This window comes from Manis javanica, chromosome 12, assembly GCF_040802235.1.
Source record: "Manis javanica isolate MJ-LG chromosome 12, MJ_LKY, whole genome shotgun sequence".
NCBI classification, from domain to species: domain Eukaryota; kingdom Metazoa; phylum Chordata; class Mammalia; order Pholidota; family Manidae; genus Manis; species Manis javanica.
Window position 1 is genome coordinate 65,414,684 of NC_133167.1, and position 12,266 is coordinate 65,426,949.

The 12,266-nt window shown below is 39.7% G+C and overlaps 1 protein-coding gene across 2 annotated transcripts in view; it reads left to right on the forward strand.

Annotated features, from left to right (window-relative positions):
- The window catches only part of LRP2 (LDL receptor related protein 2), a 246,494-nt gene that overhangs the window by 170,136 nt on the left and 64,092 nt on the right, over positions 1-12,266 (forward strand). For both annotated transcript variants that reach the window (XM_036995040.2, XM_073218732.1), the window contains exons 49-52: positions 6,653-6,948; positions 8,001-8,517; positions 11,423-11,575; positions 12,087-12,257. In XM_036995040.2, coding sequence (XP_036850935.2) covers positions 6,653-6,948; positions 8,001-8,517; positions 11,423-11,575; positions 12,087-12,257 — 1,137 coding nt within the window. The remainder of the gene's footprint in view (positions 1-6,652; positions 6,949-8,000; positions 8,518-11,422; positions 11,576-12,086; positions 12,258-12,266) is intronic.

A 12,266-nucleotide genomic window follows, 5' to 3' on the forward strand; every position in this document is an offset into this window, starting at 1 on the left:
TAGATTTAACCCATCTCCCTTAAAAAGAATTCAAAACAAAGGTCATAACCATGCTGATGGATCTGCAGAGAAATATGCAAGAGTTAAGGGATAAAATTGGGAGGAAGAATACAGAAATAAAACAGTCTCTGGAAGGACTTTAGAGCAGACTGGATGAGGTGTCAGAGGCCATTAATGGAATAGAAATCAGAGAACAGGAACACAGAGAAGCTGACACAGAGAGAGATAAAAGGATCTCCAGGAATGAAAGAATATTAATGGAACTGTGTGGCCAATCCAAATGGAACAATATTCACATTATAGGGGTACCAGAGGAAGAAGAGAGAGAAAAAGGGACAGAAGTGTGTTTAAAGAAATAATTGCTGAAAACTTCCCCGAACTGGGGGAGGAAATAATCTCTCAGACCATGGAGGCCCACAGAACTCCCAACAGAAGGGACCCAAGGAGGACAACACCAAGACACATAATAATTAAAATGGCAAAGATCAAAGATAAGGACAGAGTATTAAAAGCAGCCAGAGAGAGAAAAAAGGTCACGTACAAAGGAAAACCCATCAGGCTATCATCAGACTTCTCAACAGGAACCTTACAGACCAGAAGAGAATGGCATGATTTATTTAATGCAATGAAACAAAAGGGCCTTGAAAAAAGAATATTGTCTCCAGCATGATTATCATTTAAATATGAAGAAGGGATTAAACAATTCCCAGACAAGCAAAAATTGAGGGAATTTGCCTCCTACAAACCACCTTTACAGGGTATTTTAGAGGGACTGCTCTAGATGGAAGCACTCCTAAGGCTAAATAGATGTCACCAGAGAAAGCAAAATCACAGCAAAGAAAGCAGACCTAACAAATACCAACTAAAGGCAAATAATAAAATCAAGTACTCACAAAAGCAGTCAAAGGAAACACAAAAGAACACAGAATAAAACACCTAACATATAAAGAATGGAAGAGGAGGAATAAGAAGGGAGATAAATAAAGAAACATCAGATTGTGCTTATAATAGCTTAATAAGTGACTTAAGTTAGACAGTTAGATAGTAAAGAAGATACCCTTGAACATTTGGTAACCATGAATCTAAAGCCTGCAATAGCAAAAAGTCCATATCTTTCAATAACCACCCTAAATGTAAATGGACTGAATGCACCAATCAAAAGGCACAGAGTAACAGATGGATAAAAAAGCAAGATCCATCTATATGCTGCTTACAAGAGATCACCTCAAATCCAAAGACATACAAAGACTAAAAGTTAAGGGATGGAAAAAGATATTTCATGCAAACAATAGGGAGAAAAAAGCAGGTGTAGCAGTACTGGTACCAAACAAAATAGACTTCAAAACAAAGAAAGTAACAAGAGATAAAGAACGACATTACATAATGATAAAGGGGTCAGTCCAACAAGAGGATATAACCATTATAAAAATATTAGCACCCAACAGAGGAGCAACAACATATGGGAAACAAATACTAACAGAATTAAAGGAGGAAATAGAATGCAATGCATTCGTTCTGGGAGACGTCAGCACACCACTCACTCCAAAGGACAGATCCACCAGACAGAAAGTAAGTAAGGGCACAGAGGCACTGAACAACACACTAGAACAGATGGACTTAACAGACATCTACAGAACTCTACACCCAAAAGCAGCAGGATACACATTCTTCTCAAGTGCACATGGAACATTCCATAATAGACCACATACTAGGCCACAAAAAGAGCCTCAGTAAATTCAAAAAGATTGAAATTCTACCAACCAACTTCTCAGACCACAAAGGCATGAAACTAGATATAAATTGTACAAAGAAAAGAAAAAAGGCTCACAAACATATGGAGGGGCTTAACAACATGCTTCTGAATAATCAATGGATAAATGACCAAATTAAAACAGAGATCAAGCAATATATGGAGACAAATGATACCAACAGTATTAAGACCCAACTTCTGTGGGATCCACTGAAAGGAGTTCTAAGAGGAAAGTATATAGTAATCCAGGCCTATCTAAAGAAGGAAGAACTTTCCAAATGAATAGTTTAAAGTCACAATTATTGAAATAGGAAAAAGAGTAACAAAAGAGGCCCAAAGTCAGCAGAAGGAGGGACATAATAAAGATCAGAGAAGAAATAAATAAAATTGAGAACAATAAAACAATAGAAAAAATTAATGAAATCAAGAGCTGGTTCTTTGAGAAAATACACAAAATAGATAAGCACCTAGCCAGACTTATTATGAAAAAAAGCGAATCTACACACATCAACAGAATCAGAAATGAGAAAGGAAAAAATCACGATGGAACCCACAGAAATACAAAAAATTATTAGAGAATACTATGAAAAAAAATATATATGCTAACAAGCTGCAAAACCTAGAAGAAATGGACAACGTCCTAGAAAAATACAACCTTGCAAGACTGACCAAGGAAGAAACAGAATATCTAAACAGACCAATTACCAGCAAAGAAATTGAATCAGTAATCATAAAACTACCCAAGAACAAAACCCCTGGGCCAGATGGATTTACCGCTGAATTTTATCAGACATATAGAGAAGACATAATACCCTTAAATACCATAATTCTCCTTAAAGTTTTCCAAAAAATAGAGGAAGAGGGAATACTTCCAGACTCATTCTATGAAGCCAGCATCATCCTAATACTAAAACCAGGCAAAGACCCCACCAAAAAAGAAAATTACAGACCAATATCCCTGATGAACATAGATGCAAAAATGCTCAACAAAATATTAGCAAACCAAATTCAAAAATACATCAAGAGGATCATGCACCATGATCAGGTGGGATTCATCTCAGGGATGCAAGGATCGTACAACATTTGAAAATCCATCAACATCATCCACCACATCAACAAAAAGAAGGACAGAAACCACATGATAATTTCCATAGACACTGAAAAAGCATTTGACAAAATTCAACATCCATTCATGATAAAAACTCTAAACAAAATGGGCACAGAGGGCAAGTACCTCAACATAAGAAAGGCCATATATGACAAACCCACAGCCAACATCATACTTAACAGCGAGAAGCTGAAAGCTTTTCCTCTAAGATCAGGAATGAGACAGGGACCACTCACCCCACTATTACTCAATATAGTACTGGAGGACCTAGCCACAGCAATCAGACAAAAGAAAGAAATACAAGGCATCAAGATTGGTAAAGAGGAAGTCAAACTGTCACTATTTGCAGATGAGATGCAATTAAAACAGAGATCAAGCAATATATGGAGACAAATGATACCAACAGTACAAAGCCCCAATTTCTGTGGGACACAGTGAAAGTAGTTCTAAGAAGAAAGTATATAGCAACCCAGGCCTATCTACAGAAGTTAGAATATTCCCAAACGAATATTCTAAAGTCACAATTATTGAAACTGGAAAAAGAAGAACATGAAATACCCTGAAGTCTCCATTCCAAAACTACTAGAACTAAAATCTGAATTCAGCAAAGTTGCAGGATACAAAATTAATACACATAAATCTCTTGCTTTCCTATACACTAACAATGAATTAACAGAAAGACAAATCAGGAAAACAATTCCATTCACAATTCCATCAAAAAGAATAAAAGACCTAGGAATAAACCTAATCAAGGAAGTGAAAAACCTATACCCTGAAAACTATCAGGCACTCTTAAGAGAAATTAAAGAGGACACTAAAAAATGGAAACTCATTCCATGCTCTTGGTTAGGAAAAATTAATATTGTCAAAATATCCATCCTGCCTAAAGCAATCTACAGATTCAATGCAATTCCAATCAAAATACCAACAACATTCTTCAATGAACTGGAACAAATAGTTTTGAAATTCATAATGGACCACAAAAGACCCCAAATGGCCAAAACAATCCTGAGAAGGAAGAATAAAGCAGGGGGGATCTTGCTTCCCAAATTCGAGCTCTACTACAAAGCCACAGTAATCAAGACAATTTGGTACTGGCACAAGAACAGAGCCACAGACCAGTGGAACAGAATAGACATTCCAGATATTAACCCAAGCATATATGGTCAATTAATATATGATAAAGGAGCCATGGACATACAATGGGGAAATGACAGCCTCTTCGACAGCTGGTGTTGGCAAAACTGGACAGCTCCATGTAAGAGAATGAAACTGGATCATTGTCTAACCCCATACACAGAAGTAAATTCAAAATGGATCAAAGACCTGAATGTAAGTCATGAAACCATAAAACTCTTAGAAAAAAACATAGGCAAAAATCTCTTGGACATAAACACGAGTGACTTCTTCATGAACATATCTCCCCAAGCAAGGAAAGCAAAATCAAAAATGATCAAGTGGGACTGTATCAAGTTGAAAAGCTTCTGTACAGCAAAGGACACCACCAATAGAACAAAAAGGCATCCTACAGTATGGGAGAATATATTCATAAATGACAGATCCAATAAAGGCTTGACATCCAAAATATATAAAGAACTCACGCACTTCCACAAACAAAAAGCAAATAATCCAATTAAAAATTGGGCAGAGGAGCTGAACAGACAGTTCTCTAAAGAAGAAATTCAGATGGCCAACAGACACATGAAAAGATGCTCCACATCACTAGTCATCAGAGAAATGCAAATTAAAACCGCAATGAGATATCACCTCACACCAGTAAGGATCGCCACCATCCAAAAGACAAACAACAACAAATGTTGGTGAGGTTGTGGAGAAAGGGGACCCCTCCTACACGGCTGGTGGGAATGTAAACTAGTTCAACCATTGTGGAAAGCAGTATGAAGGTTCCTCAAAAAGCTCAAAATAGAAATACCATTTGACCCAGGAATCCCACTTCTAGGAATTTACCCTAAGAACTCAGCAGCCCAGTTTGAAAAAGACATATGCACCTCTATGTTTATCATGGCACTATTTACAATAGCCAAGAAATGGAAGCAACCTAAGTGTCCATCAGTAGATGAATGGATAAGGAAGATGTGGTACATATACACAATGGAATATTATTCAGCCATAAGAAGAAAACAAATCATACCATTTGCAACAACATGGATGGAGCTAGAGGGTATTATGCTCAGTGAAAGTAGTTCCAGGCGGAGAAAGACAAGTGCCAAATGATTTCACTCATATGTGGAATATAAGAACAAAGGAAAAACTGAAGGAACAAAACAGCAGCAGACTCACAGAACCCAAGAATGGACTAACAGTGACCAAAGGGAAAGGGACTGGGGAGGATGGGTGGGAAGGTAGGGATAAGGGTGGGGGAAAAGATAAAGGGCATTGCGATTAGCATGTATAATGTTGGGGGGCGCGGGCATGGGAAGGGCTGTGCAACACAGAGAAGACAAGTAGTGATTCTGCAGCATCTTACTACACTGATGAACAGTGACTGTGATATGAAATGTGCGGGTGACTTGCTGATGGGGAGAGTCTAGTAAACATAATGTTCCTCATGTAATTGTAGATTAATGATACCAAAATAATAAAGAAACTTGGTGATTTGCTTGCCTAACTGACTTTTCTCCCCCTAGGGTTGAATCTGAACTAGAGGAAGGAATGTATTAATGTCTCATGTCATTTGGAAATGAGTTAAATAGCTCCCAGGAGACCAAGTGGGCCTGAGCCAGGTTGCCTCAATCCCAGTTTTCTTTGCAGTTATGTGCACACATTTTGGTACAGTCCACATTGGTATTGCCCCAGGTCTGTGGACGGCAGTGCTGATGAGTGAACTGCCTATAGATCAGATGTACAACTGATGACATTCACCTTTGGTACCTTTACATCTTCTAAAGCTCTCTCTCTAGCTCCTGTGCCCTCCATCATAATTTCTTTCATCATTTGTCAAACATTACCTTTGCCAACCCTTATCCCAGATTCCTTTATACTTATTATGTGTTTTGTTCCTTTTAGCAGGAACTCCTTCAGGAATCATAACTTTAATGGGGTCTGGGAATAATGTAGAGAAGAAAGACCAGTCTGGCTCACAGAAATCAGGACACTGTATTATTTGTCTTCTTGATGCCTGAAAATGTTAGGTCCCAAAGTAGGGCTATGTACTGCCTTCTTCCTTTGCCAATAGTCCATGCTGTTTTCCCTCTTTCCCATCACCAAAACCACTCATTCTCCTAGTAGTTGGCAGGAGTATCATAATGAAAGATGGAAGGAACAAAAGCTGCTCCAGTTGGAAGATGTGTGTTCTGGGAGGGCACACCTAATGATCTCATCACTTATAATATACAGCACTCACCCTATGAATTCTCATTTGGGTATGGGCATTTCTATCTTGTGGGCTACACTAGGATATTGCCTGTGTCCATAAGCTCTCTCATTAGCTGATGAATAGAGCTGACGAGCACCAAAATTATAAAAATTGTATTTAATTTACTTGTCCACTGCAGATAAAATGAATACAATTATTTTTAATGGCTTTATACCAACTTTTCCAAATGGCAGTAACCTGAGAAGTTGTATAGATTGCTCAATATTAGGTTCTTCTACGACTACAGGTTAGTGGGGCAGATGAAGATTCTGCAGGGGGTGGACTAAGGACATTGGTGATCTTGTTATTGGTCAACTTGGCATTTCAGGTAGATAGAGGAAGAAGCAAAGCCCCAAATGGGTGATAGCTGGGACTTGTTATCAACTTCTCCAAGAGTGGTCTGGGTCTCATAACACAGGTGTGACCGGTACAATGACTGTGGTGACTACAGTGATGAGAGGAACTGCTCATACTCCACCTGCAGTGAGACTCAGTTTACCTGTCAGAATGGGTTCTGCATTAATAAGGCCTATGTCTGTGATGGGGAAAATGACTGTAGAGATAACTCAGATGAGCAGGAGCACCTGTGCCACATCCCAGAAACCACGTGCCCACCTCATCAGTTCAAGTGTGACAATGGTAACTGCACTGAGATGGTGAAAGTCTGCAACCGCCTGGATGACTGTTCAGACAACAGTGATGAAAAAGGATGTGGTGAGTATAATAGAAGACTTGGAAAAAGGAAAATGGAGACACTGAATGTGGATTTGCAACCCTTTACCAGAACTTTCTAGTCTGTCCTCTAAGTAGAATATTACCAGAATATTACTATTGCTTGTCTATCAAAAAGCAAGGGTTTCTTAGTAAAAAAAAGGCTAGTACACAAATATTTTTAGACTAATTCATCAGGCAGTCATCAGAGAGAACAGAAGATCAGCAAATTCAGGCTAACCACATATAAGAGCGTTGTTGAATGAAGCAGGTGATGTCGATGGCCTTTGAGCCCTGGCACGGCATCCACCTGAAATGCCCCTCTGCTAGGGTTTCTGGCCTCTTCTTCATTTCCATCTTCAGGTGGCTGAAGGGGAGAGTTTTAACCTCTACCCCACAAGTAAACCCATTAAGAATTTGTAAAATGATAGATTAATAAGAGCATGTTTTTTTCCCCTGTATAGACAATTTTTGGATGAGCGTGGCCTTACATCACAGGACCAGCCAGAGGTACACCCAGTGGTGTGCTGGGTGCTCATCCCATCTTGAGAGAGCCAAATGTATCATGTCAACCCAGCTCTCTGTGCGGTGATGTCACCCTGCAACCCTGAAATTGGCCATGTTGTGAGTGGTAGTCACATCACTGAAATGGAAGATGCCACAAATCAGAGCAGCATTTTTTTCCACAGATACCTGTATTCCCAGCATACTGCTGGCCAGAATCTTTATTTCTGTTGTTTTTCTTCTCATCTGACATTTTACTTTTTGAATTATTGGTTAAAGGAAGATTGGTAGGTATAGGATTAGAAGTGAAACTTAAGCTTGTTAGTTGTATTAGTTGTTAAAACCACTCTTGAGGAATTATGTTGGGGGTGAAGCTGAAAAATAGTGACTTTTGAGTAATCTATGGCTTTTAGGAACTTCTTACTGCCTGTCTTCTTTTAGTATGATCCATTAAGAAGTGGGACTGTCCAGTGAAAAGGTTGACTTTGGGCCATTATGGTGGATCCATTGCTGACATTTTAGGTTCTCTAATACCTGTCTTTTACCTACAGGTGTTAATGAGTGCAATGACTCTTTCCTCAGTGGCTGCGATCAAAACTGCACTGACACGCTCACCAGTTTCTATTGTTCTTGTTATCCTGGTTTCAAGCTTCTGTTTGACAAGCGCACTTGTAATGATATTGACGAATGCAAGGAGACACCTTTCGTCTGTAGTCAGAAGTGTGAGAACATAATAGGCTCCTACATCTGTAAGTGTGCCCGAGGCTACATCCGAGAACCAGACGGAAAGAGCTGCCGGCAGAACAGTAACATTGAGCCCTACCTCATTTTTAGCAACCGATACTATTTGAGAAACTTAACTATAGATGGCCATTTTTACTCCCTTATTTTGCAAGGACTGGGCAATGCTGTGGCACTGGATTTTGACCGAGTAGAAAAGAGATTGTACTGGATTGATGTAGAGAATAAAGTCATTGAGAGAATGTTTCTGAATAACACAAATAGGGAGACAGTCATACACCACAAACTACCAGCTGCAGAAGGTCTGGCTGTAGACTGGGTTGCCAGGTAAGAAAATACTAAGGAGCTTTTTAAAAATTAAAAAGTTTTTTAAAAAACAGTATCCTAACCATGATTTCATTTTAATAGAGAATTGATCTTTTCAACTTGGGTTAATATGTGGATACATTTAATGCCTCTGCTCATTTTGTCCTGCTCCAATGGGATACCATAGAACTTAAAATCTAGTGATTTTAAGATTTTATGGAAACATTTTTATGGGGTGGGGCACCACAAGAGAGGAAGGAGCTTTGCTACTGCTGACCATTCAGTTAACTAGAGAGGATGTTAAGGGGCGAATGAATGTTCATGCATTCAGTGGTACAGTCAGTCATTCAAAACTGCCTACTGAGTACCTCCCACATGCCAGGTGCTATGCCAGGCACTAGGAGTCTAGAGGTAAACAAGTGAGACACAGTCCTACTTTTCCTGGAACTCACAGGCTTGCTTACGTTAGTTAGTCCCAGCCTGGGTGGGTCATGAAATAGAAGATGGCTAACCTGAAACTCTTTTGAGGAATTCCTTCCAGAAGTTGAGGGTCTTTAAGCTAGGCAATGACATTTTAATTAAACTTTACCAGATCAACCATCCTTTGTAACATCTGTATTGAATATTGGTCTGTCAGATACTTGGCAGTGTGAAGTTGTTGGCTTTGGGGTTAACAGACACAAAGGTGCAGGCACTTAAGCTGTGAATATTATTGCTGCAGTCAGCCCAGGCCTCCAGAAGCCTCCTTTAAATCTTGGCCTTTTTAAGGGTAAAGATCCTAAAATGGGGTTGGGGTTTGCTTCTCAGTTCTACCTGAATAGTAACTGGCCTGCCATCAGTGCTCAATTAATGTCCTCTGAATAATCAACAAAATATTGACTATATGAAAAAGAATTTTATATATAGTGCCTCAGCTACAATTAGTGATTTTCAAGAACAGAACTAAACGCAACTCTGCTCCTGTCCCTTCCTTCACTTCAATGCAGGTCAAAATATTATTTTAACTTTGAGACATTGCCATTCAGCCCTCTCTTCCCAAAACTGATAGGATGATATTTTCCTCTGAATTTCATTACTTTTCTTTCCATCTAGGCATGTTCATGAGCAGAAGAGAGAATTACATACATGTGTGGTAGTGAGGAAGATGGAGCCAGAAAGTCTAGGGTGAGGGTGGTGTAAAATGACCCCATGGGCCAAAGTGTTTTCTCAGATGTTCAAGAAGGTTCATAACCAGGTAAAAAGTTGCTTTAAACACAGAGGAAGAATAGAGCCCAGCTGTATTTAAGTTTATAAGGGACATTTCTAAGATATGAACTGCATTGAAATCAGAAACAATTTTCCAGTATCAGTACAGATGTCCACTGCTAACACAAGTGTTTGGTTTCCAAAGCCTTAAACTTGATATACTGGCTTTTAACAGCATCTGTAGGCACACTGGAATATTGCACCAGCTGTCAGGCCTCTTAATTTTTCCAGTAGTGGTGATGGAATGTCTCTTCTGTATTCTCATGAAAAGTCTGCTCAAAGGATAAATCTTTTGAATGTGGAATGGAGAGAAATTAATCAGTTGGCATAAGCTCAACAGTGAAGTGTCCTGAGGTGTAGCTAGTCTTGAATTCCACATACTCTACTATTTACTAATTTTACAACCTCAAGGCTTCAGCAGCCATAGTAGGAAAACAGGCATGAAAATAGCATCTACTTCTAGAGTTGTTGTGACCTTAAGTGATAGAATGTTTTACATGTCCTTAGTCTTGGCCTGGCATTTAGTAATGATTCCATAAATAGCTGCTATTATAATATATTACTGTTCTTAGCCTCTACAGTGATGGAATCCAAACATGTGGCTAACTCATTCATCAGGCTTCATCCAACTGAATTAGCCAGTAGGGCTTGTACATTTTGGCAGGGCCATTCCCTCATCCTCAGGCCTAAAAGGATGCTATGGTTCTAACAGTTAAGTATTCTGATGCCCAGGGTGGTTGGAGCAGGGCTTCCTTCTTGCAAGGAGACATTTGGGCTTTTTGAAAGGAATTATTCTCCTTCCAATTCAATTGACTCAGATCCTAAAGACATTGAAATTCTAGGGGTATTGAATCCTTTGGAAAGCTACAGGTACTTTAAAAGTCTAGTAAAAGCTGTGAACCTCTTGCTGGATAAAAGTACTCAACACATGTTTGCACAGTTTTGCATCCATTTTAGAGGGTTCCCAGACTCCCAAACCCAGGCTTCCCTCATGTCAGATTAAGGACTCCACATTAAGAACCCCTGCCTCATAGAAAATACATGGATTCTATTGAATGGCAATATATTTAGAGCTGAAATATTCTTGAGATAGCAGTTTCTAACAGATTCTGATCAGTTTCTGAAGTTTCTTAGGTTTTATTACAGAAAATGGCACAGAGATGAGAAGCGCATTTTGCCAGCCAAGCCTGTAGGGCTATGGAGGGCTAAGGTTTCTCTTGATCTTAAGGATGTCATGAGTCAGAGTTCTTTTGTGCAGTCTCAACGATACACTTAGACAAGTCTACTTCCTCAACTCTACCATTTGAACTATAGTTCATGATACTCATTGCTCTCACTTCTACTTTCCTGCTCCTCTAAGCCTTTGCATTGCCTGGGAGGGATGCCTCATGCTGCATGAAGAAAGTAGAGCCAGACTCCTGTGTGAGATGTGGCCCCAGAATTCCCTACGAGACAACCACTTCAGAGTGGGAATTGTAGCTCACACTCTTGCATCTTCTGTTGCCTCACTGCAGAAAAGTCAATGTTTTGTTCCCCCTTGCCTTTGTTTGCCTGGGGAAAAGTGCCTTCTAACAGCTGTCTGTGTGACACCAAGATAGTTTGGATAAGAAATTGGGTCACTAAATATGCACATTTCACACACAAAATGGTTGTATCAGTAACTCCCGGCTTTCCATTCCAGGAAGCTCTATTGGGTGGATGCCATTCTGAACTGCCTCTCCGTCTCTGACCTCGATGGTCGGTACCGCCGCAAGTTGGTCGAGCACTGTGTGGATGCCAACAACACTTTCTGCTTGGATAATCCCAGAGGAATTGCCCTTCACCCTCAATATGGGTATTGTATTCCTGTGATCTTAGGCTCTTCTTTCGTGCCCTTCCTCTGCCTGTTACCCAAAAGGCTGCTCATGTAGACATCTCAAGGCCAATGTCTTGCAGGGCCTTGTCTTCTGCTTTTCCTAACTGGTAAATGGTTTAGTATAATGTTAATATAATGGGTAGAGCATGGCTTGTTCCAATGATATTCCTCAGCTATTCTGTTTTCTTTGCCATGACACATTATTTCACTTTTCAAGTCACATTTTTGGCTGCATGCAAAGAAAATTATGGTTAATAAAATACTCCACCTTTCCTGGCCTTTCCATGTCAAATCCACTGACATCCCTAGATAATTATGTTCATTCTTATGTATTTGCTGTACATTGTCACCTTTTAGATTATTTTCTGTTAGTTCTCTTTTGTTTTTGAGAGACTCTGTATTCTACTTCTATAACTGGAGAAGAGCTATGCCCTTTTGTCACTGACTTCTTCTGGCTCCAGGGACTGACCCACTGTGTTTGTTCCCACAGCTATGTCTACTGGACAGATTGGACTCACAAAGCATACATTGGAAGAGTAGGCATGGATGGAACTAATAAGTCTGTGGTCACCTCTACCAAGTTAGAGTGGCCCAATGGCATCACCATCGATTACACCAATGATCTACTTTACTGGACAGATGCACACCTGGGTTACATTGAGTACGTATA